General features: G+C 34.2%; 1 protein-coding gene and 1 long non-coding RNA gene across 7 annotated transcripts in view; one reads left to right on the top strand and one right to left on the bottom strand.

Annotated features, from left to right (window-relative positions):
• pik3c2a (phosphatidylinositol-4-phosphate 3-kinase, catalytic subunit type 2 alpha) overlaps positions 1 to 26824 on the top strand; it is a 70665-nt gene that overhangs the window by 30656 nt on the left and 13185 nt on the right. For 4 of the 6 annotated variants that reach the window (XM_087293211.1, XM_087293213.1, XM_087293210.1 and 1 more), the window contains exons 6-20: positions 1929 to 2040; positions 2160 to 2239; positions 2349 to 2412; positions 5065 to 5211; positions 5675 to 5708; positions 7523 to 7742; positions 9239 to 9361; positions 9508 to 9675; positions 10863 to 10971; positions 12966 to 13108; positions 19145 to 19333; positions 19536 to 19629; positions 21161 to 21255; positions 22045 to 22225; positions 24945 to 25049. In XM_087293211.1, the coding sequence (XP_087149337.1) occupies positions 1929 to 2040; positions 2160 to 2239; positions 2349 to 2412; positions 5065 to 5211; positions 5675 to 5708; positions 7523 to 7742; positions 9239 to 9361; positions 9508 to 9675; positions 10863 to 10971; positions 12966 to 13108; positions 19145 to 19333; positions 19536 to 19629; positions 21161 to 21255; positions 22045 to 22225; positions 24945 to 25049 (1864 nt within the window). Of the gene's footprint in view, positions 1 to 1928; positions 2041 to 2159; positions 2240 to 2348; positions 2413 to 5064; positions 5212 to 5656; positions 5709 to 7522; positions 7743 to 9238; positions 9362 to 9507; positions 9676 to 10862; positions 10972 to 12965; positions 13109 to 19144; positions 19334 to 19535; positions 19630 to 21160; positions 21256 to 22044; positions 22226 to 24944; positions 25050 to 26824 lie in introns of all 6 variants that reach the window. The other 2 variants (XM_087293209.1, XM_087293208.1) reach the window with 1 other exon arrangement.
• Positions 1 to 26824, bottom strand: part of LOC147832840 (uncharacterized) — a 418098-nt gene that overhangs the window by 4748 nt on the left and 386526 nt on the right. The window lies entirely within an intron of this gene.

Here is a 26824-nt window from a genome sequence, read left to right on the forward strand (position 1 = left end):
GGGTTTGCCTGGCCTAATAAGAAACAGAGGGATTGGGCAAAACAAAACCCTTCCAAGCATTTAGGAAGAATTGAGTCTAATGTAAGGCATCCTCCCTTAGTTACCATGGGGTGTCCATGTTATTGTGCTCATTTCAGAGTTTTTGAGAGTTCTAGAAAGTTTTTAGTTGTTATGTTAAAGTTTCTCAGTGTCTGGCTTGTCCTCATTTGACCTTGGCAAGTCGATATTGAAGAGTGAATTAAATATGACCCTTCCAAAGCACAATTCTCCTGGAAAAAACTACTCTTCTGGAATGTTCTTAGAGTGAACTTTCTCAAAAAGAAATGATACAATATCTTCTTTTTTGTGTTGTTTTTCATAAGGCTTATGTGTACCATTTAAAAGTTTGGGGATGATAAGAATTTGAAAATGTTTGTAGAAAAATACACTCACCGGCCACTTTATTAGGTTCAACTGCTCGTTAACACATTTTTCTAATCAGCCAATCACATGGCAGCAACTAAATGCATTAAGACATGTAGACATGGTCATAACGATCTGCTGCAGTTCAAACCAAGCATCAGAATGGGGAAGAAAGGTGATTTAAGAGACTTTTAACATTAGACGTTTGTTGGTGCCAGACTGGTCCGAGTATTTCAGAAACTGCTAATCTACTGGGATTTTCACGCTTCAACCATCTCTAGGATTTACAGAGAATGGCCTGAAAAAGAGAAAATATCCAGTTAGCGGCAGTTCTGTGGCTTAAATGCCTTGTTGATGCCAGAGGACAATGGCCAGACTGGTTCGAACAGTAACTCAAATAGCCACTCGTTAAAACCGAGGTATGTAGAAGAGCATCTCTAAAACTAAGGCTACAATTTGCACAGGTTCTCCAAAATTGGGCAATAGAAGATTAGAAAAACGTTGCCTGGTCTGATGAGTCTAGATTTCTGCTGTTACATTTGGACGGTCAGAATTTGTCATCAACAACATGAAAGCATGGATCCATCCCACCTTGTATCAAAGTATCAATTGAGCATCATGTCAACACCACAGCTTACCTGAGTATTGTTGCTGACCTTGTCCATCCCTTTATGACCACAGAGTACCCATCTTCTAATGGCTACTTCCAGCAGAATAGCATGACGTAAAGCGTGAATCATCTCAGACTGGTTTCTTGAACATGACAATCAGTTTACTGTACTCTAATGGCCTTCACAGTCACCAGATCCTAATCCAATAGAGCACCTTTGGAATGTGGTGGAATGGGAGATTCACATCATAGATGTGAAGATGACGAATTTGCAGCAACTGCGTGATGCTATCATGGCAATATGGATTAAAGTCTCTGAGGAGTATTTCCAATACCTTGTTGAATCTATGCCACAAAGGATTAAGGCAGTTCTGAATGCAAAAGTGGGTCCAACTCGGTACTAGTAAGGTGTACCTAATAAAGTGGCCGGTGATTGTATGTTCACATTTATTTGATGAATAGAGTAAAGAAAAAAAAAGCAGTAGTGTTAAATATTGAAATTAAATGTTGTTTTGCATTTTCAAATATAAATCGAAACTAATTAGAAAGATTAATAAAGCTGAATATTAAGCAGCATTTCCTCAAGTCAGCAATCTTTGTAAGATGCTGACGCGATGCTCTATTAACATAGATTTTATATTAAAAAGAGGAATTATATTACTTTATAATTAACAAAAATGTTTAACTAGATTTACCATTTAACCAATACCCTTTTCATAGATTTTTGTTTAAAATATTTTATATAAAAAAAATAAATGTTTCATGTAATATTTGATCAATCAAATGCATTGTTGGTCAATTAAACTGTTACATTTTTAATTACCCTAATCTTTTTAATGGTAGGTTTTATTATTGATTAATACAGTTGCTTTTGGCTCTGGCCCATTTCTAAAGCATCTTTTATGTTCTCTTCCAGTAAACACAGTCTAGGCAGTCATGAGTACGTGCAGAACTGCAGGAAGTGGGAATCAGAGATCAAACTACAGCTCCTGTTTCTTAGCACAATGAGAAGAGATCTGGCCCGAACTGTAAGACACTTAACAAAGGCTAAAAGAAATAGATAGAATCTAGTTGTTCACTGCACTACACTACCATCACTGTTATAAAAATAATGAAGATTCTTTTTTCTTTGGATGCTTGTTAACAGGCAGAAGATGACATCTCGCCCATTGATTTGGAGAAATACCTTGGTCTAGTGGAGAGGCCATTTAAAGAGGCAGTCACAAGGTAGGAATGTTCTCCATCTTATCTGGAAGGCTTCGTGTTGCCTTTGAAGTCCCAGATTGTGCTTGTTGATTTCTCTCATGCCTTTGCACGCTTGTTCTTTCTTTTACAGAGAAGGCCTTGCTGAATATCTAGAAGGCTTTCATAAGCAAGTCAATCTCTGCCTTCAGAATGAGGTAGCACATTTCTGAAATGTTTCAAACACTAGCTTTGTTTGCAAATAAAGATTTAAATGACATTTATGCACAAATATGGAACATAGCATAAAACGTTTGCGAATAAAGCAAAGTTTACATTCAATGAGTCAAAGAGAGCAAAATTGTCACTTCCTGAAGAATTGTTGCCAAATATCAAAAAGAGAAATGAAATTTGCTACAGTAGGAGAATCCACTTTGAGCCTGTTTTTCCTCATATAATAAATTAAACCTCAGAGAACGAAATGCAATGAATGTTCAGTGTATTTTGGAGGCGCAAGACTGCTTTATGGGAGCGCAGCCACCAGAGCGGAGTTTTAGATGTAATAATGCCAAACCAAGGTTATTATAGTGAACGAAAAAACGACAACTAAAAAACTGAAAGAAGTTTTATTTTTTTATTTTATGTTTTATAATTAGAACTGAAACTGTATTGTGTGCATACAAAGCTAACTAAAAGTATTGCATAATCTTTTCTTTATTTTCGTCTTTTTAAATGTATTTAATACATACTTCGAGCTGTTAGGTGTTTGATCCACAATGCACCTCAGAGTCTGTAATCCTGATGCCATTGGCCAGATCAAGCTGGTTCTCCTCCACTCAGTCCTTACTTTTGCTCCCATGACAAAAAAAGAATGGATATGACAGCAGCATGGTGACAGCAGTAAATGCAGACTTAAAATTATTAATTTTACCACATTTGTTCCCATATATAGGTTTTATTTCTGTATAAGTGAGTGCAATCTCAAATCTTTAATGCAAACTGGATCTTTTGTGAGTGTGAGTGCAATTTCACTTCCTAATCTGCAATTGCCTCTCTGGATATACCACTAACTGTACTCAAAAAAATAAAAAAATTTAATTTACTAATGATTTCCTTCTTAGACTTTACAGACCTGAAACTTGCCTATAGCACTTATTCATTGTTGCTCTTATAGTTGTGTAAATTGCTTCCTTGTCCTCATTTGTAAGTCGCTTTGGATAAAAGCGTCTGTTAAATGACTAAATGTAAATGTAAATCCAATCTCAATCACAAACGAATCATTCTTTTTAACCAGATCTTCTAAGTAAACCAGTTAAACTAGTTCAACAAATCGAAGTAAATCATTCTGACTTGAAACAAACCAAGATATACTGAGTTAATCAGTTATTAGTACATTGCACAGAGATCAGATTTGATAATAGAACCGATAATACTGTGTATATGTATATAACGGTACATGACAGCCTGTTGTGACTCAACTAAATTTGAACAACTGCAGCGCTGGTAAACTGTGGGCTTATATGAAAGGATCTGGCAAAATGTACGTTTATTTCATGGCAGAAAATCGTAATGGAATTTAAATAAGTGAGTCATGCTTGAGTTAGGTTGCAAAAATAATTGTAAGAAACTTTTCAGATCATAATGATGTTTTAACTGACGTAAATATAATTGCTGACTACATATTTTTGATATGTTAAGTCCTAACATGGGAGGATGGTCACAAAAGATCCGGTTTGCATTAAAGATCTGAATTTCCCATTACTACGTAACTAATATCAGAAGCAGCCTTGCACACATATTGCACTTTGGGCTGCTATATTGTGGGCTGTTGTATTTGATTTTTAAGATGGGTAGATGATAGTGGTCATCTGTCCTCTGGATACATGTTTCAAAAGATGTATCTTTGGTTGAGTTTTTTGTTTTCATTTTGAATCTTGTATCTAAAAATATCCTTAATAATGATAATTAACAATTATAATAATATTTGAAACTAATATGAACTAAAACTAAGCAGTTTTAAAAATATATATATATATATAAAAACTAGTAAATCTACCTCTAAATCTATTTAAAACTAACTGAATTTGAAATAAAAAGTCAAAATGAAATAAAAACTTAAACTAATGAAAAGTCCAAAACTATTATAACCTTGTACCAAACAACTTATTGATGATGGACATTGGCTGACGCATTTTAGATTAACTAAAACAAAAATTCTGATTTTTTACAATGTGCCACTGTAGGTTCACTAGTTTGTCTGTTAAGGCTATCTCCTCACACCTTTTTTATTATCACATGATCTGTTGAAACAAAATCATGTTGTGTTTTTGCACATGCTGAAATTATTTCAGTAAATGTCTTTCCATCGTAGTTTATGCACATTTCTTGTTTGATAAAACATTCTTTGTTGTGAAGGTTTTAATGCACATTTCTAAAATTTAATTTCTATATAAAACATTTTTTATTCAGTTCAGTTCAGGTAATCTTTATTTCTTTCACACTTTTTACAATGTAGATTGTGTTAAATTAGCTTAACTTAGATAAAGAAAAGAAAAAGAGTAAAATAATATTTTTTAAATTGAATTGTGGAACATTCCAGCAGTTCAGGCAGGCAGAAGAGTAGTGTAGAATGTGAGTGTATTTCTAATAAATTGCTTCAATTCAGTTTAATTCTGATCGGTTTAATGCAAAAGTTAATGCTGAAGGAAGATTTACCGAAGAGCAACTCCACCGATTCAATATTCCAAACTTCACATAAAAATAGCTAGATGGAAACGTACAGTAGCTACTGTATCAAAATAAGTCAAGAATTCCTTGAAACTATTGTTATATATTTTTAATTGTAAGCATTTTTCTGTGTCTCTTTTTAGAACAACCAATATAAAACAGTGGACAATGTGGTTCAGTCTGTTAAGAATCTGTCCTGTGCTCTGGATGAAGTTGAGACACCAGCCATCACTGATGCCGTCAAGAGGCTCAAGCGCTCTGTCAACCTTCCTAGAACACGCTCACCAGAGGTCAGAGACCCTTCAGTATAAACCTTCAGCCATGTGTGATATTAATACAATGGTTCTCAAGTCCAGTCCTATGGCCTCCTTCTCTGCATATTTTATATGTCTTGGTTACTAAACACACCTGATTCAGATCATCAGCTTGTTAACAGAGAAATCCATGTACTGATTTTTGTGTGTCAGACATACAACTGTGCAAGGCAGAGGGCCTGAGGACTGGAATGGGGAACTACTGTATTAATATGATGACTGTTACTCATAAGTCAGGAAGTATATTTCATGTTTTGACAGATCAATTGTTAATAAATTGATTTATCTAGCACTGACTAAAACCACTTTAAAATTAATAATAATAACAATAATAATAATAACAAAATCAGTGCTGACATGTTGTTCCCTGTACCTAGTCTAAAATGTTTTTTATTGTTATATGTGCGCATGTTTCATAAAGCACTATGCTGAATTGCAGGCTGGTGCCACATCTTCAGGAGGTTCAGCTAATAGTAAGTTAAAGTTCAGCATCTCTCCCTATAATTATTGTTTATTTCTATAATTTGTGCAATATTTTCAGCATTAAAGGAACAGTTCAGGCAAAAGTTAAAATTTACTCAAACTTAGGTGATTTTAAACATTTGAGACTTTCTTTCCTCTGTTGAACATAAAACAACATATTCTGTACAATGCTGAAAGAAATAAAATTAATTTGACCGATATCATTTTTTTTGGGTCCAATCCTGATACCAAAATTAATTATCTGAGTATATATTTTTAATAAACATAAGCAGTTTAATTTTTAGTATAAAATAACAGACCAATAGGCCTACTGTACAGTATATGACAGATGTCACAATCTGACTAAAAACATGAGCATTCATTATAACATTGATTGATCTGTTGGGGTCCAGCTCATGTTTCCTTTTTTAATGTTAAGGGTTTTCTTTGAAATCTGTAAGAAGCTACTACCATTGACCCTAATCGTTAGTAAAATAACTAGCCTGTAAGCAAAGCCTGATATTTCCCTGCAGGTTTGATGCAGACTAAACTAAACTGTCTGAGTCCTGAAAAATTATTTGTTGTGAGAAAAAATGATTTTTTAGGAATGATTTTAGTTTGGTATAAATGTATTCTTTAGTCAGTTATCTACAAAATAAACTAGAAGATTTGAGATGAAGTTCAAAACTAAGTCTGCTCGTATGCTTCAGCGGCAAAACACAAAATGGTCTATTAAATAAAATTTTAATATAAATAAAATTACTGTGAAATTTTAAAAGTTTCAGAGTAGCCTATATTAGGCTAAATCATTTTCTGTTAATCACAATCCATATTGCACGGTCAGTGCAATCTAACAATGCAACATGATTTAGAAACCGCAACGAACTCCTCTTTGTTGCCGGTCAAAATGAACCCATTTAATGCAAAACTAAATGCATTTCTCCGCTGATAATTTAAACTAACAGGAAAAAATAGTCCTGGAGAGTTTTTAGTGTTGTCATAAACAAACATAAGCGACATGCAGTTTGAATTGTGAATGAATGGAGAATGACTGACAGGCGCAGCAGAGGGAAGCACTGAACTGATGATGAATTTTACCACTTGAATATTTATCTGTACTTCATATTAAACTATAGAATGGCTTCTGAACATTTGGGATATAGTCGGCCTACATGAAAACTTTCTAGTGCCTTATAATAGGCTACCTTCATGGCTTTTGTTGGCTTATAAATTACACTGAATATGGCGCACACACAAGATTGGATTTGGATCGGTACTGGTTGGCCGATACTCAATCTAGCAAAAATGTGCAGCATTGAACAATTATCGTGATCAGTCTATCCCTAGGAAATAATGGATGTTTTTTCCCCAACTTTCTTCATAATATGTTCCTTAGTGTTCAACAGAGGAAAACAGATTGGAACAAGTGGAAGGTGAATTAATGTAGACATAAATTTTCATGTTAAGTTGAATTATCTTTTAAAAAGAATTTTAAGTATAAATATGAAATCCTTCCTACTGCAGTTTTATTAATATCATCACCCCTTTTAGTTCTGAGAGAACAAAGTAAATATTATCTTTAAATATCTTGGTCAACTGCATGTTACTTCTATATTCAGCAATATGCATTTATGACAGTGCTGAAGAACATTCACATACATTATATTTAGGCTTGCTCATACTGGAAAGCAAACTTCCAGACTTCCTTTTGGGAAGTTTTCCTTAAACAACTTTTTATTTTCAAGATTGTAGGATTTAAAAACAGGCATGTGCTGTGTTATCCTGTTAACCTATTCTCTAATCTTTGTTTCTTATAATCGTCCAGGTTATTCTAGCCCTGTAGAGGAGAGTTTAGCAGTGCTCACAGATGCTGTCTATGAACTCGCCAAGCTCTACCTTCAGTCTTTTTGCCCGATTAGCCCTGGTTTCATGATAGAAGAGCACAAAGAAGATGAGAGGGACAGCAAAGAGGCCTCGGGCACCACTGAACACTTACAGTTCACACTGTTTGCCGTTCATGGCATTCCTGCTACCTGGGTCAGCAGGTAAACACTGTCGTCTCTCTTAGTCAGTAGAAGATGGTCTAAATTTCACGCTAATACTTCAATAATACAAAAAATGGATTTGGTTTGGGTTTCTCTCACAGTCCAGAAAAATGCTAAATGATGTTTAATTCTCTTCGGAATGATAATGACTCTGTTTAACAAACTTGCAGCCAAGGTAAACTTCTCTATTACTTTCAAAGCATTGAATCCATATTCATTACACTGTTATTTCCTCTTAGATAATTTGAGTAATTTCAGGTCTGTGTTTTCTTGGAGCAATTGACTTCAATAAATGATATCTGGACCATTTAATGTTTAACTGAACTTTGAGAGATGTAGAATCACTTTATTCCTAACGATAAAATAAAGCATGGATGCAATAACTTTATCAATAATCTAATCTATCAATAATTTATTAGTAATCACTTTAACAAAAAATACAACATAATATACACATATTTCAGCATTATTGAGACGACATCTTAAGCACTAAATCAGTGGATTAGAATGAACTTTAAAGCATCATGTGAAAGTCAAGTTTAAAGTAATAGCTGCTACATGTGTATTATATTGCAACAGTATAATATTATAATACATTAATGTATAAAAATACAGCTTTACTGTGTTTGATCAAATAAATGTAGCCATGAGACATTACAAAACGTCTTTTAATCTCACTGACATTTTGAGCTTTTGCTTTTGTGCATAGATGTGTTCAGTTCCTTCGGAAATGTAGCTTGCATGTTATTTTGATAGACATCCTGTTGAATAAAAGTCAATTTAACTACTCTTAATTCTCATTTTAATTTTGGTAGACTATTAGGTTTTAATTAGCAGAACAGGTTGACATGCTTGCAATATTATTATCGTTAGTAGTTTGTCTGTTGAGCGAGAATGACAGTGAATTGTTGGATAGGCCATTCTGTGTAGCTAACTTTATCTTGAGTGCTCTTATTTATCGCCACTGAACAAGCAGCACTTATCTGCCATTGCTAAAATAGACTTGACTAGTGATTTCCATACAGAACAAGCAGAGCGATAGGGGTGTGATGTGTTTGGAGACAGAAGAGGGTTAAAGTTCTGCATCACTTGGTTCTGTGTTTTGATCCAGTTCCCTTAGGGGAGACGCTGTTATTTTTTTACTGTTATTTTTTTTACCCTTGAGAATTCTTTGTACCACAGCGCTTCATCATGAAGCCTATTTATAGCAGCATGAAATATTTTCACAGACCACACCAAAACACATTCAAAATATGTGTCCATGTGCCATTTGTAAATTTACAAATATTTGAAGTTTGATAAACGGATTCCCATAATTTGCCAAAGTATTTTAAAAAATGCATGCAAAGCATTTGTGTTCACATGAAGCTACAGTCAGTGCAAACATTTTTCAATTAGTTTTCAATATAAAGTTTGGAGATGAGTAAATACCAGACAGGCTAATGTTTTCTTCCTATTTCGTGCCATAGAGTAATACATTCCTTCCTGTTTTCCAGTTTTGAAAAATACTACCTGATGTGTGCCCTGACCCATAACAACAGGAATCTCTTCAAACCTGTCCAGTCCAAAAAAGTGGGAACATACAAGAGTTTCTTCTACCACATCAAATGGGATGAATTGTAAGTGTTAATCCTTCTTAAGCAGAATGGCACACTGCTTCCTGCAATTTTTAGAATTAAAGGGGGAATTTCAGTGGGACTGCTGCCAGTTTCTGCAGTTGGTGACGTCTTACTCTGTTTTTTTTTTTTTTTTTTTTTTTTTTAAGAATAAACTTCCCTATTTCAGTGTCGCTGTTACCACTGGAGGCTATGCTTAGTCTTTCTCTCTATGGGGTCCTCAGTCAGAATGCAAACAACTCACCAGATTCCAACAAGCAACGGAAAGGTCCAGAACTTTTGGGAAAAGTTTCCATGCCTCTGTTTGACTTCAGGAGGCAAGTCATAAACAGCACCTCAAATACACAAGAATTACCTTAGGGAGTAAATTGTACATTTTATGTGTGTGATTAATATTTGTTTTGTTTATTTTTCATGTAATTTATTCAGTGAGTAGATGGATGATTTGGCTATTAATGGTTAGATGGCTTGATAAGTGGATGAACTGAATAATGGATGCATGTGTATGTGTATGGATGGATGAACTCTTACTGATTGATAAAATAATTTTGGCAAGTTTTATAAGATTGATTGTGGCATGCTGGATGGATGGATGGATGGATAGAGAGATTAATAAATAAAAGGATGGATGATACATGGGTGAATAGATTTATTGATGGATGGATGGATGGATAGATGATAGATACGTGGACGGGTGGACTCTCACTGATACATAGTATGATGGATAAATAAGTGGGTCAATTGATTGATGGATTGTTGGATAGATGGATAAATGCATGGATAGATTGAAAATGGATAAAAATGATTAATAAAATACATTGTTACATAAATGGCTTAAGTTCTTAGTTACATGGATGATGGGTAAATTTGTGAATGTTAAATAACCGGATAGCTGCATCAACTGATTGATGGTTAATGCATGGGTTATGGATGGATGGAAGTAGGTAAGAAGAGATGAATAATTAAAATTTCGAATAGATAGATGGATACATTGATGAATATATTTATTAATGGATGGATAGTCTCTAATAGAAAATAGGATTGATAATAAGTGGATCAGTGGATTAACAAATTAATAATGGATTTAGATGGATGGATAAATGCATGAATGATAGATGAATAGGTTGATCGATGGAGGAAAGGGGAGATGGAGTGATAAAAGGATGAATACATGGGTGAATAGATTAATGAATGGATGGATGGGTAAATAAAACCATGGATGGATAGAATGGAATGACGATAGGTATATGATTGATGAAATCTAAATGGATCAATTGAAAAAAGCATGGATGTGTAGATAGATGGATGCATACTAGATTATAGATGGAAAGACAGGTCTATAAATAGATTTTCAAATGTATGCTTGAGAATTGTACAAAGAATAAGTTGTTACTTCCGGTATGACTGTGCATGATAGCTATATTAGAGCATGCTTGAGTTAATGAGTCTGGCACAGTTTTTGAATGCTGTCTCTTAAGTTTGTCTTCCTGCTGCTTTGTTTTAGGGTTCTGTCCAGAGGCAGTAAACTGCTGAGTTTGTGGACTTCTCCTCAAGCCCTTCAGCCTGGAGCTGCAGGCAAAGGGAGGAATCCTACAGAAAAGATCATACTGCAGGTCCTTTCCTTTTGCCTTTCGTTTTGTAGAGTTTACCTGACATTAGTTGCTTCCCAAATAACACAGTACGCTAATACACTGTGTACTTATACACTCATGAGTGGATGAGTTTTGTGTCATCCCAAATGGAACTCAGCGTTTTTTTGTTTTTGTTTATAAAATGGAGATTCAAACCATTTCTTGGTCAACGCTTAACAGTTGCCAAATTAATGAAATAAAAGACCAAACTACCAAATAGTACCTGTCATGAAGAAATAAAATTCACACGAGGGCTTATCATTTTTTCCACTGCTTTGAAATCTACTTGCGGCGGTAGCTGGATTAAATCACACCTTTTACCCACGTCACAAAAATTGTTGACTCTATGTGACAAACATGATTAATAAAAAATATTTTTATTTATTAAAACTGTTAGAAACTTTTTCTTTTCAAAGTAAAAGACAAAAAGAAAGAAAGAATAGCTGCCTCTATTTCACAATTTCTTCACTTCACTCTCACATTCAAGTTCAGGTTGCTTTATAAATATCCAGCTAATGATAAATAAATGTTTGAAAAAGTAAATAAAAACTGAAAATATTCTAAAAAAAAAAAAAGATGATAGGAATAAAACGTGTAGATTATTTAAAAAAGGCAAATAAGTTGATTAGCCATTTCTAACTGTGTACCAGTGGCAATTCTAGTTTAAATAGTACCTGGGCGAAACCACCCCAAACATTTCCCCTCACCCATCTCTCTCAAGAAATAAAGACACTGTGGTTGACTTTACTTATAATTTAAATATTTAAATATACATTTATAAATATATACATTAAAAATATATATATTATAAATACATTTAAATATATTTATTTATTTTCTATAAATATAACAATTTGTTTATTATTATTATTATTATTATTATTATTGGGTGAGGATTATTGATTAGGAGCAGCACGTGTGAGTTGTGTGGGAATGGCTTTCTGCATCAATTTGTTTTCACCAGCGTTGTTTCGGTTGGCGTGTAAAAAAGACGCCAAATGTGAATAGCCCCTAACATTTTTTTATTCTGGGATAACCACTCTACATTAATACACTTGCATCAAGTAAATCTTATCTCAAATCTTTTACTGTGGCACTTTTTTTGCACCGTCTCCCCATGCCATTCAGTAAGGTCCCCCCCGGAGATAGCCCATATTGCCCATGCCTAAATCCACCACTGTTGTGTACAAATATTTTGCAGCCACTTTATTAAATATTTGAAGAGGACAAAATTACACTAAAGTTTTTCTGAGTCATTTAGATGAAGTATTTAATTTGGTAATGTTTCTCTCGCTTTTGCGGCTGGGATCATACAATTAATGACAGCTTTAGAAAGCAAAAGCCAAATCCTGGACATTTTAATAGATGTAGAAACCCCGGCCGGGTGCAAAAAAAGCTCTGTTTCTGAGTCTGCAGAGCATGTGAGACTCTCTGGGGGAGTTTTTGACAGTTCTCGTGCACACAGACTAAGTACCATGAAACCTTTAAATGAAAGAAGATTTTTCACTACTTAATCGATCGTGGATGTTTGGTTATATTGTGCGGATACAAAAAAAAGTGTAAAAGGATGATAATATTTTTGAAAAAGTGTCTCTAAATCTTGGTTGATCATTAATATGTATGTATATTATATATTCATAAGTAAAGTCGATATGTGGGAAGCACTGAACTGTATGTAGGCTCCTCCATACACAAAGTTATCCCCTTTTGCAAGGCTTCTGCTACATCAATAGCTCTCCCACTTTCCACTATGTAAGCAAAGCTGTGAGTGTTGAGTGCATGAAGTGTTCATCAATCCACACTTCCTTTTAGAGTTTGAATGAGTGTGTCCTCTGGGTATTTAAAGTGCACTTTTCAGTGTTAATGCACTGCTTATATTGATTATACTACAAAATGATGTAGAATAGAGCAGAATTATTTGATTTGGGGCAGACCTATTTTCCTGATTTGAATATTTGTTATGTGTCCATGAACAGGTTGACTTCCCCAGTCCAGCGGTGGACGTGCTCTATGTTGGTCCTCAGGAGAACGGCTGCCCCAATCCTCAGTCTCTAGACCCACTTGATCAAGACGATCGAAGTGAGATAGAAAAGCTGTGCGCACGAGCATCTACTTTCGGGTAAGTTTAAATCAGAAAAAGACCTCATGGAATAAAGTAGGTTAGCAATACATGAAGGAAATGCCATTGTTTGCAGAAGAGAAGGGGAAAGTTTTAGGTAGCATAAGGTTGTAAGATTTGATTCTGGCTTTTGGCAAGTTCCCTTATCAGAAAGATTGTTATGATAACAGTCCCATGTTCGTTCTGTCTTGTTTGAGCATCAGACACTCCATAATAAGCCTAAGTAGCAGATGAACTGATCGTGATTTGAGAGAGGGAGGATAATGGAGACTTTCAGAGTATAAAGTAATTAAATCAGTTCTGCCTAGTTACTTCAATTATATGAATCCCCTTCAGCTTATCTCATTTAAGGGTTTTAATTGGATTGAAGTTATTTGACTGAGTTTTTCAGGATATAAAAACATTTGTTTAAGTATCATTGACTTTATTAACACAGGTCACACAGCAGCCGAATGCAGTATTCAGTTGTTTTTCCACTGACAAATACAGTACTGTCTAGACCAGTGGTGTCCTGGTCTAGACCCACCATAAGCTGAGTTTGACACCTGTGGTCTAGGCGTACAACAAAGTGCAGTAACTGTTTTTTTTGTTTTGTTTTTTTTTCTCTTCTGCTCACCAAGGTTGCTTTTTATTTTACCAAAAATGTCCGTAAAAACAGCATTATTACAAAGTATTTTTAGAGATAGAGAATTGCGTTTCTGTGTGAGATGCGCAATATGAGATGCGTTTCTATACGAGATGCATTTCTATATGAGTATATTTTAAATAAAATGTTATTATTGTGATGGTAAATCTGAATTTACAGATTCTATTTATCATCCAGTACCATACTTTAGTGTCACATTCTTCAAAATTTATTGTTATATGCCAATTTGCTTATTATTATTATTATTATTATTATTATTATTATTACTACTACTACTTGTAAAACTTACTTGAACCACAGTTGTGCTTCAAACTTTTTTGGAAACTCAACAATACATTAAGTAGTACTGACATTAAACATCACCAGGTTCTTGTGTATATGGAAGCCTGTTTTTTATCTTCCAATTCTAAGACTAAGATATGCAATTTCAGATTTTTTTCTTGTAATTTAGTGTTTGTTCCTAAACCCCCTGGGGTCGAAGACCGCATATACGTATTTTGATCTGTAGTATCGTCAAACTGCTGAAATGAACTTAAATTACAGTTTTAGTTTTGATCGTACAGATAAGATCAATACATCAATCAAATCTGTTATGTGTCTACTTTTTGTTGTGTAAACTCACACCAACAACAAACGTGTGTGCTTTTGCAAAATAAGGAGAACAAACAGCGTAGGCATTCTGTCTTTTCTCTCTCCGTGAACTGCTTTTAGAAGCGCGTCAGTAAAAATTTGCTGAAACTTCACGAAAACAAAAAACAGATGAGACGTGTATATCTAGAAAGCTTGAAGTGTCTACTTTTAAATGCAGCTATGTTGAAAACAAACATTGCTTGATGAAGTAATCAGTATGAAACCAATGCTATGTCTAATTTCTCAGTCTGATCTCATTAGTTTTAATGCGACCACGCCCACGAGGCATTGTTATTACTAGCATCTGCATAAGACGCGTGCAGACTGTGGTCAGAAAAACATGTCACTTAATTGAAAGGAAACTCAGCTAATACTTAACAAATATGATGATTTATGATATCTATATAAAGCTTGAAATGTCTACCTGTGCAAAAACCAATTCAAGTCGAAAACAAATAATCTCTTTTTATGTAATCCGTATAAGAGTAAAGACTCCGGATTCTCCTATATCGCCTCATTACAGCTAACGTGATCCCGCACCTCAGTAAGCATGCTGTTTATATGTACATTTCCAGATGTGAAAACAACAGTGGCAAAGAGAGCTTAAGTAGATAAGATGTGCTCCGAGTTTCCTCAGTAATGGGAGTAATGTTGGTCTGTGTCATGCCGACAAACTATTAGATGACGATGTAGCCTTCAACTTCACAAAACTGTATAAAAACGCTACAAACGTGGACCAAGATAAAAAAAAATAAAAAATTCTGCATCTGTCAGTCTCCGCTGATGTCAAGAAGAAGGCTATGAGTTACAGTGAAATACTGCCTTTTTCTACATTTCTGCTACATTTCTACATTTCTGCTACATTTCTAAGTGTCCTTTGTAAATTTATTCTTTAAATAATTTCTGTGAATACCGAATGAGAGGATGATAACTTGCGCCAAAAGCTGTTGTGATGCGCGCGATGAAACTCATGATGAATCATTCTTGAAAATAACATTGCTCTAATATGAGATTACCAAAACTAACTCAGAATCTTATTATTATTAATCAATCTTTGTATTTACTATTCCATATATTTATGATGTGTGTATATATATATATATATATATATATATATATATGTATATACAGGGCTCGAAATTAACTTTTTTACTTGGTAGCACTGGTGCTGCCAACTTCAAAAATTTAGGAGCACCAGAAAAAATTTAGGAGCACCAGAAAAAATTTAGGAGCACCCACCAAAAATTATTGAACACCGCTGCAAATTGTATTTTAAGGGATTTATTGTATTTTAAAACAACATCAATTAGGACTAACAAAAACCAGAAACAACTATTTAACTAATGCTGAGATGACATTGATATTTGTGTGCAATAATTCCAAAATGAATGTCAAATAATTATAAAATATTAATGATGTTGAAAATGACAATTATAGTAACAATGAATTACATTTGCCATCATCATGCTGCCTTAAATGTGCATGAATGAATTATGAAAAATAAATGTATAGTTTGCATCAATTAAAAATGAAGCATTGCAGTAAGAAATATTTATTTTGTACTGCTGTTTATATATGCATGTCAGTTTGATAAATAAAATTTCTGCTACAAAACAAACAAAAGATTATAATAAATAATTAAATTCAAGGCTGAAAGCTGCAAAACAGTCATCAGTAACTAAATAAAAAATAATTATATACACCTCAAGAAAGAATAGACAAAAGAAAGTAAGTAAAGTCTCACTTCTATCACTCTTTAAAAGTTTTGGTTTCAGTTTGTGTCAATTTAAATGTTTAGTCTGAGCTGATTTTCATTTTTCTGTGTTAGTGGAAAAGCAGGCGAGTCAGCCGGCCCAATATATGAGCAGGTAGAGCAGGATTTTTGCGATGACCACCGGCGCAATACCGCTGTTTGTTATGAGCCGCAGTTTTAGTAAAAACTTAGTAAAGGTGAGCTTCTTTGGCGATGATATGTACAGTATTAGATTTGACTTTTAGAGGACATTTGCGCTGAACACGCAGTAAATGCAACGCATCGAGATTCGGGCTCCTTCTCCGAAAACACGTACTTGATTGATCTCAGCTGGCGGATCAATATTCACCACATGTCATGATCGCTCTCATCTGCGCCTCAACTTTAGGTGGGGTTTGCAAACCTGTGTGCTTTAAGTTTTCACTCTTCAGCCATTTGCATTTCCCGTCGTCATAAAAGCTCCTTCCCTGTCATCTGACAGCGGAATACCTTGAGTGATTGACAGCTTATATAAACCAATATAGCGGCAAGGAAGAGCAATTCAGCACGTTTTTAGAAAAATCTAAACAGGTCGCACTACAACCATTATCTGCAGTCGCACTAATGCTCATATATTATGAGGTCGCATAGATTAATTTTCGGGCGCATATGCGACCAAAAGGGTCGCAATTTCGAGCCCTGATATATATATATATATATATATATATATATATATATATATATATATATATATATATATATATATATATATATATATATATATATTTTTTTTTTTTTTTTTTTTTTTTTTTTAACAAATTTAAGATGTTTGACAATGCAAAGATAATGTTGCAGTTTGGCATGGTTTTTGACTTATTTATGAACTGTTTATGGACAAAGTTTAATAAAAAATATCCTGGATTTGAAGAATATTGTGTTCCTGGAGTTCACTGAGCTCAAGTAATAGTTTAATGTATTAAAATTGTGAATAAACTTGACTGTTGGTGTCTTAAATGATATTGTCAAATAACCAACATTTCTCAAAATGGATATCTCGTTTTGCAACACAACTCTTTATTTACAAATAACTTTTTCAGTAGATTTGCTATACGTAAGTTTATAAAGTTTGCAGAGTTTTATAGAGTGTACTGCCCCTCACAAGTGTATCTGCAGTTATTTTGTGTGATTTAATATATTTTAAATAAACTGCAAACTAAAAAGTATATAAACTTTCCTCTGATTCCTTCTTGAAACTCCTCTTTTTTAAAGCTGATTTATACTTCTGCGTCAAATGCACACGTATGCTACGGCGCAGCTGACGCGTCGACACACAGCCATACGCCGTGGCCATCGGCGTCGCTGACTTGCACCTCTCAAAAAATGTAACTACACATTGCAACGACGCGTAGCGCAAGCTCTGTGATTGGTCGGCTTGGTAGCGCTGACGAGTTTTGTTTTGTGTTTACCCTTATAGTTAAAGTTGTTGCACGTCCGCCGGTTCCTGCCTCAAAATGAGCGAGTTTGAGCCACTTGTACATCCCGGAAGCGTTCAGAAAAAACAAAACACAGACGAAGAAACTTGACACAGAGACACATTAACACCTCACTGCCAACTAGCGTTTTGGAAGCGTTAATGCAGACCAATAGAGACGGCGCACAGAAGTATAAATGCACAGCTACGCGTGTTGTATGCGCCGTGGGTTATGCCGGTAACTTGACACAGAAGTGTCTGATGGTTAATTATGCGGCTCATTATGCAGGTCTTTGTCTTCTCAGGTGTGACTCACTGCATAGTAATGATAGTTTACGCCTTCTTGCATAAACCATTTTCACTCAAAAAGTGACTAAGAAATTAAATTCATTATATTGTGTTTTGTGAGCAAGTGAACAAGATGCATCATTTTGAAGCAAAAACTCTAGGCTACAAGATCCAGTTCTCAAAAGTCTTGTGCACAAATGTTCTCTGTGTGTTTCACGGCCTTGTTTCAGTGACTTCAAAATTTTAGTTTTTCACTAAACACGCATAAACTTTTCTTTCTCAAAAATACAAACGTTCAGCTTGGGTATTATTGTAGCCCAACTTTTGCTGTTTACAGTGTTATCACACTTTAACCATTCATATGTTTTTAAGATACTGAAAACAACACAACTGTCAGTGCATGTCAAAACTTCTCCAGGGCCCCAAAACACCCTCAGACCCCAGAGGGTTAATTCTGCCTTTAATCACGGAATTGCACGTTTATGTCCTGCTATTTCGAGTAAAAATAATTTTAACTTATATAAATCTTTAAAAAAGTCTGGATTGTAAGATGTAAACTCCTAATTGTGTAAGATTTGTGAGATAAAAATGTTGTAGTTATTAAACATTTTTTAGTAACAAGCTATATTTTGTTCATTCAGAGATTTTATATCCACAATCTTTCTGTTCATTAAGATTCACAGCATCTTTTTAAGAGTAAGTTGATCTGGTTGGTTTGTGAGTACAGGTCAATTTGAGTCATACTGTATCAGAGAACCATTTAGTTTTTAAAATGAATCACATTTTAGGGGGTTTGCTTGTAAAGCTATCGAGAAAATAAATCTTAAAGACTTAAACTGTCTGTGATATCAGATTGACTTTCTAATGATGAAATATTTCAGCTGGAAAGCAGACAGTTGTTTAGTAGTGAAAAGGCATGTCTCGCATGTGGAACAGAAAGCTCAGTCAGCTTTAAAACAGCCACACAAGGCTCAGTCTCAGCCGGTGGGCTGCTCTCCATGACCATTTTGTGAGCGTGGCTTGCTGAATGCCCACCGAGTGGCAACAGCTGCCAAGCTCACAGCTTTTGGCTGCCCGTTCGCAGACTCATTTAAGAGGTGTGAGTTGTTTCCCTTGCCTCTTATCTCTGGATCAGGACTAACTCTTTCTTTATGGTCTGTGGATTAAGAGGTTGGAGTGTCTGGAGTGTTGGTTCGAAGCCCACTGGAAGTATTTTATTAATTTTAGGATTAACCAGCAGTTTTTTTTTTGTTTGTTTTTTTCCACCAGACTGTCACGGGCGGACAGACAGCTGCTTTGGGACCAGAGGTACTATTGTCGGGAATATGAATACAGTTTGCCGAAAATCCTGGCCAGCGCTCCCAGCTGGGACTGGGGCAGTATGGGGGAAATCCACGCACTTCTGCACCACTGGCCTGCTCTGTCACCCGTTTCAGCTCTTGAGCTCCTTGAATCCAAGTATGTGTCCAACCTGCTCTCTCTAGATTTTATTATCTCCTATTTTTTATTGCTCAAGCTCATTGTATCCGTATGATCTTTTTAATGTGTCACTTTGGTCATATGATCTTTTCAGTTGTTGTAATGTTGCACTTTTAAACTTGTGACCACTTTTGACCACTTTATTGGTTTTATAACCTGCTTTATGACTGGTTTGCTGTAGGTTTGCCGACACAGAGGTGAGGAAAGTGGCTGTGAGCTGGATCCAGAGCAGCAGTGATGATGAGCTGGCTGATTATCTCCCCCAGCTAGTGCAGGTATACACACACACACACACACACACACACACACACACACAAACACACACACACATGTTGTTTTTTCATTTTATTTTAGGAGACATTCCATAGATTTCCATTATACACCTTTAATACCAATATTCAACTTTAATACCTCTCCTGCACAATGTCCTGCACAACATTGTTCATTCTTATGTAAAAGTATGTGTATGTACTTGTCTTGTGTGTTTAGTTAAGTATCTTAAAGTAAATGTCAGTTGTTTAGGTTTTTTAAACTAGCTTTTGTGTCCAATGTTGTGTTTGTATTAATTAATTTATTCAGCACCTTTGTACTGCGAGACACATGTAGTTGAATGACGACAAAGCTTAACTTGACTTCTTTTATACTGTAAAAACTGTATTTTCTGTCTCCCTACTCAAACTCCATCCCTAATTTTAAAGGACACTTCAAATTTTTCATTTGTGAAAAAAAATAAATAAATAAAGAGTTCAGATGCAAAACCCTCTAAATCCATCTGAACTTTTATCTTGTAAATAAGCATTTTCTATCAGGCTCCTATAATTAGGTTCATATGTTTCATTTTATAGATAAGGTTATCAGCTAGTAAATAAAATAGCTTTTTTTCATAAATGTCACTTTAGACAATTTTTTGGTTTTTAACAAGGTAGATTTTCTTTTGTCAAAACCAGCTAAATTCACGAGTGCATTTTTTTTTTTTTTGCAAACACCTCTAAATCCACCTTTTAGAACAAGACAGTGTAATTAGCTGAAAATCAATAAAGATGCAGTTAAAATGTATTTTACCAAACATAAAACGCATTACACAAACCACCAAAATTTTAAATGTATAAATCTGTCAAGTATGTGGTGGATCATTTTTAGCACTACTTATTTCTGTTTTGACTCAGACTCAGACTCAGCTTCATTATCCCGTTAATGAAACTAAAATTACAACAAGGTACCATAACACAGGCGAAATTCCATGTACACATTAAAAAATGTGTACATGGAACTTTTGTTGGTAAACTAAATGAAAATCTACATTATGGATGCTTTATAAGGTCCCTTATGAAACTCAAAATAGTCACATCAATCTTTCGCCGGAAGATTTCAGTGGCTGGTCAACAATTCAGTGCATATAACTCATTTGTAACAACAAAAAAAATCTATATAAGCTTTGGATGAATAAAAAACTGTGGCACGCATACACGCGCATCAGTGGATCTACGTGAACAGAGGTGCGCATATGATCTCGATGTGCTGTCAACAATTTTAAATATGAGTACTTAAATACACTTATTTTAACTAACTTATTTAAACTAAATAGTTTCAAATATACTTTAAATCTGCCAATACTACTGAGCACTAAATTAAAATGCCTTAATTTAAGAATCGGTCATAAAATGTATCTTCTTTTTTTCATATTTTCTGCATAAAGAATTGTGTGTAGATTGTCATACTTTGAATTAAACTCTAAGTTTGCATTCCGTACAATTAAGTGCACTCTCACTTCAAGTAAGTTGAACTGGTTTCTGCTTTTGTTTGCAGGCAGTGAAGTTCGAGTGTCACCTTAACAATGCCTTGGTGAAGTTTCTGCTGTCTCGAGCTCTGGGAAATGTCAACATTGCACATTATCTTTACTGGTAAAGTTTCGTTCAAATATATAATTGTTAGTTTTACAATTTCAAAAAAATAAATAAATAAATAACAAATTTCCTGCTTTTATAGACAATATAAAGCTGTTATTTTAAATATGGTATACATGTATGCTATTGTACCTAAAAGATTTTATTTGACCTTTCCAAACGCAAATGATACTAGCCATTGAAGACTTTGAGGACAACACATACACTTAATACACAAATGCACTTTATTGAACATGTACACATAAACATTACCTGTATACTACATAACTGCAGGTTATCTATGTTTATATATAATAACTTTAACCGTAAAAGCTATTTAGTTACTAGTCACTAATAAAGTTATGGTAACGAATAGCCTTAACCTTTCAGATTTTGAATGTAATGCAATAATGTGCACCTTTTTGTAAAGCTGCTTTGAAACAATAATTGTTTTAAGTAGTGCTAAATTAATAAACTTGATTTAAATTGCAAATTAGGATTCAGTATTCCAATTGTTTTTAATCTATATTGAATGTCTACAAAATCAAAACTTTTAAACATCCAAAATCTTCGAATAAATCTTTGAAATACGTTTGTCACAATTGTTTGTTTTTGTTCTTTACTTTTACATTGTGTAGATGTTTAAATTGCATAGATTTTCAACAGAAGAACAAAACTGATGAAAGAAATGAAGTACAAAATAATTTTGGTGTTAAATTATGTAATATTACACAGGGAAGTCATACTGTCTTTAGTGTTAGAGTCCTTGTTGATTTTCACATTTACTGGGTGTCTATTTGTGCATAGGCTGCTGAGGGATGCAGTGCAGGACCCGGCGTTTGGTCAGCGTTATGAGCGGATCCTCTGTGTGCTGCTGTGTCTGTGTGGGACCGGACTAAGGGCTGAGCTGGAGAAGCAGACCCGACTTGTGCAGCTGCTTGGAGCTCTGGCTGAAAAGGTTCGGCAGGCGAGCAGCTCAACCCGACAGGTAAACCAGGTCTACTCTACAATTAATGTGGGAATTGTGGTTGTATTTTGTAATGTTATTTCTAACATTTACATGTCTACAATACTGTTCAAAAGTTAGGTTCTAATATACTGTTTTGGTGCTTTTTATTTATTTATTCTTTTTTGGTGTTGATTTTGATGAATAGAATATTCAACAATTTTTTAAAAATAGATTTGCTGCTTTTTTGTTGTTTTAGTTTTTCATAACCAGTATATACTGAGGAGTCCAAACCAAAGACTTCTGGGAAACAAGAAAAACAATTTCTAAATTGCTCCTAGTTCCAAAATCTAATTGAATAATGCTGTTCAAAACATGATCTGAATAAACATGAGCATAAGTATATCAGGAATCTCATGTTTGCTTTTCTGCGTTTTTCTTTTCTTTGGGGTTTCAACAAAGTTTCAAGCAAAACATTTACAAGTATTTTTCTCACAAGCGTGACTGATTTTTGGATCAGTGGAAGAACCCTTGAACCATATGCCTCATCCAGTCAATACTGATATCATGTTAACTTAGCAGGATACTCTATATGTCAAATATATGGCAACCCAAATGCCACACCTATACAGACATGTCAATAATTTTATTAGAGAACTGCAATTTTAATAATATTATTGGTGCTGGGCAAAAATTTGTCATTTAATTACATCCAAAATAAAAGTTTGTTTTGACTTAATAAATATACACAGCACACACACATATTTTAAGTATGCATAAATACACAACATGCATGCATATATTTAAGAGACACCTTATTTATATTTAGATATAAATGGATATCAGAACAACTTATGTGGAAGTTTAAATATCTATATCTATCTAAATAAATATCTAAATATATATATATATAAATATATCTATCGGCTATCGGTGAATTGGATAATCTAAATTGGCCGTAGTTTATGAGTGCATGTGTGAGTGCAAGAGTGTATTGGTGTTTCCCAGTACTGGGTTGTGGCTGGAAGGGCATCCGCTGCTTAAAACATATGCTGGAAAAGTTGGCGGTTCATTCTGCTGTGTTGACCCCTGATAAATAAAGGACTAAGCTGAAGGAAAAATTTATGAATGAATAATCTTTGCTCAGCACAAAAACTTATGTAAAATTAATGTTTTGTTTTTATGTGATGTGGTACATTTACCTTAGATCCTGAAACAAATTTCCCTCAGGCACAATACAGTATACCTTAAACTTAACCATTATTTCTGAAATTGGAACCATTCACGACAGCATCTTATCTGCCTCATTCCAAATGTGTTTAGACTTGTGTTTTGAAGAGTCCAGTAAATTGCTTAGCATCTGACTTTGTGCTTTCTTTTTGGAATAGAAAACAGTCCTTCCCATATGGCTGCCACAAAGTGGGATATGCGTAATTCTCAAGAGTGTCATTGTATTCTGTAGCATTAAGATCTGTCTTGCCTGGAATTAAAGGATTGTGCCAAGCATGCTATTAGAAGGGGGTGGGCCACATACTTTTGGTCCTATAGTGCCTCAACTTATGTCTCCCATGTGTATAAGTGGTTTAAATACAAATGGATAGCTCTGGAAAGCTTTTAATTACTAGACTTGTAAACACATTTTATTGCATTATTTCTTTGTCTGTCTTGGCTAAATGGAGTTCTCCGGAAATGACTCCAAGAAACTATTGAATGTTTTTGTACTTCCCGTTTCATTGTCTGAAGTCACTGGATTTCTATTCAATGATTTTTGTTTTTCAATGCCTGGAATAATTTTTTTTTCTGCAAACAAAAAATAACAATAATGAAGTGCAATAGTAAAAAAGCGCAAAGTGTTGTTTTTAGTTTTACGACTTCATTGTACAAAACATTTAGTCCCACTTTTTATTAGGGGGGCATTGTACAATACAATGTACTTAATAACGTATTGCAGAAGATGTTTGGTGCTCTTGTAGTGGGATACAGGTAGGGTTAGGGACAGGTTTGGTAGAATGGGTAGGTTTAAGGGTGGGTCAACGGTGTAATTACAAATGTATTTAAAGAAAGTAATTACCGATGTAATTACATGCAGGTAATAAATCATCAATTCATCAGTACAAAGTAAAAGCATGTATTTACACAGTTTGTACATTCTAACATGATAATTTTAGTGAAAGTACATATTAGATAAACGTGTATATTTGATAAATGTGTAGATAAATTGGTATATTAGTTAAATGGGACACAAAATCAGCCAATATGTGGTGGCAAGTCTCTCTTTTAATGAGTGATTGATTGAATTGTTAATTCAAAAAATGTCTTCCAAATGGTCATTCATTTAGACACGAGAAAGGACTTCTTTTCACACTTTTCATTTAAAGTCATTTTTCTTGAAGAAAGAAGTGTTGCTCAGATGCACTAACATTTCTCTTCTGGATTTCAGAAGTCAGCTTCTTGTTAACAGTTAACGTTAAATGTTAACTTCTTGTAATCAATATCATATCTGTTATTGATTTTGTAATATTGCTCAACTATACTGTATTGTAAATGTCAAGGATTTGAATTGCCACACACTGTGTGCATGTGTAAGTTCACATTTCTTGGTGACCTAAATCAAAACAAGAATTAAGAATATTTAGCTGTTTTGTTTTTTTATTCAAAAGCCTTTGTTTTCTTATCGTCTCTGTGGTGCTCTATGGTTGAGGAAATCCAGATGCAGTCTTGCGCTGCTTCATTTTTCAATCTCAGTGTTTGTTCTTTTTAGGTGGTTCTCCTCGAGGGTCTAGAGAGGGTTCAGTCTTTCTTCCAGAAGAACAGCTGTCGACTCCCTATTAGCCCCAGTCTGGTGGCAAAAGAGCTCAATATCAAGGTGAGTGCAAACTGACCCTGATCAACCTGTTATTTCAGTATAGAGAGCTGTTTAAATGAAACTGAAAAATAATGTAGAGATTTATAGTTTTTTTAATGGTTTTTCAGTTTGAGTAATGTAATGTCTGTAGTAAGCAAAAATTGACAATACTTTAACATTTTTACAGCTTTTTAAGTTTGAAATTTAGTAAAATAAATGTAGAACAAGTCATTGTTTTTGCTGATAAATATATTTGTGAAGGATCTTTTGACATTAAATTGTACCTGGGGACTGTTCTTCGTATGTGGATTACTCAGTTAGCTGGATTTGGTTATTGACGATTTGACATGATCCAGGATCATTTCGTTCTTCAAAACTCATCTGAGAGTTGATGTCAAACAGTTCTGGTAGCTCAAACCTGCTCGGAAGCAGGCTCATTTTATACAGTATAACAGGATTAGATTGGGTCTTTTCAAGAAAAGGTAATACAGAAAGTATGTACCAAAGGCTAATATTTTTTTTACAGTAGTAGTTAAATACACTTGGGAAAATAGTAAATATTTAAATTATATAAATATATAGCAAAAAAATAAATAAATATTAATAATTTAAAAAAAAAAGTAAAATAAAACTGTACTCCAAAATAAAAGTACAATTACTGAGACTGGGGTGGTTCTCCCCAAGGGGTTCAAAGAGAAAATGTATTAATATGTATAATAATCTATATTAATTATTAATGTATTATTAATATGTATAATAACCATAATAATATAATTATTAGATGCAAACTCATGCGATTTTAAGGTTCTATATTTAGTATAATTTATGTATGATAAAAGCCATACATACTATTTTTTTAAAGGAATAGTAATTTATACAGTCATGCACATGTTTTGAAAGGTAATATGATGGTGTGTTGATGCTTCGCAAAAGTTGCAGATGCCTTTACTAATATCAAATTTTTTTGATGCAAAATTATTTTAAACAGCCAGTTATTCCTTCTGCAGATTAAGCAACTTGAACAGGCCTAGGCTACTATAATAAAGAAAATCTGCTCTAAAAGTAAAACTAAATACATTAAATACTCATGACACATGAAAGTGTAAAGCCAGCAGCCCACAACAAATCTGAAAAGTTATTTTGTATCATATTTAACAAACTATAAGTTTTATGTAATTTTGCTCATGGATAATTGAATATTAATCAGATGATGTCATGACTCTGGCTGATGGCTGTGCCGTCAACCAATCATTTACATTGCTGATCATAGATAGATCTGTCCTATACAACACACGCAGTGATCTCAGATCAGTTGATCCAGACATTTTTATCTGATTCGCAAACTTGTTTGAAAAACCAAATAAGCCAGAGATCAGTTATCAAAATTAAGAGATCCAGGATCTGTCAAATCCTCTTGGATCATTTAAGAGAGGTTCGAAGAACGGACCCTGATGTTGGTAAAAAATATCCAAAGATACAAATAAAACAAAACAAACAAAAACTCTGAAAACTTTAGTTATGGGAAATAACACACAACTACACTCATATCCAGAACGTTAATTTTGATTAAACATTTTTATTAAACCTATGTTTTTAATAAGTAACTAGATCAGAACATTTGAGAAACGTCAGTGCAGTTTATGTTGTAGAACAAACATTCAACTACCGTTCAAGTTATGTTTACCTGAGACTTTTGTATTACTCATTAACTGAAAGCTCCCATTATAAAAGCCTATAAAGAAAATCTCAAGGAAACTCATTCTTTCTGAATTTACATAATTTCTGCACAACTCTTA

This window comes from Danio rerio, chromosome 18 (assembly GCF_052040795.2).
Source record: "Danio rerio strain M-AB ecotype USA chromosome 18, GRCz13ab, whole genome shotgun sequence".
NCBI lineage: Eukaryota > Metazoa > Chordata > Actinopteri > Cypriniformes > Danionidae > Danio > Danio rerio.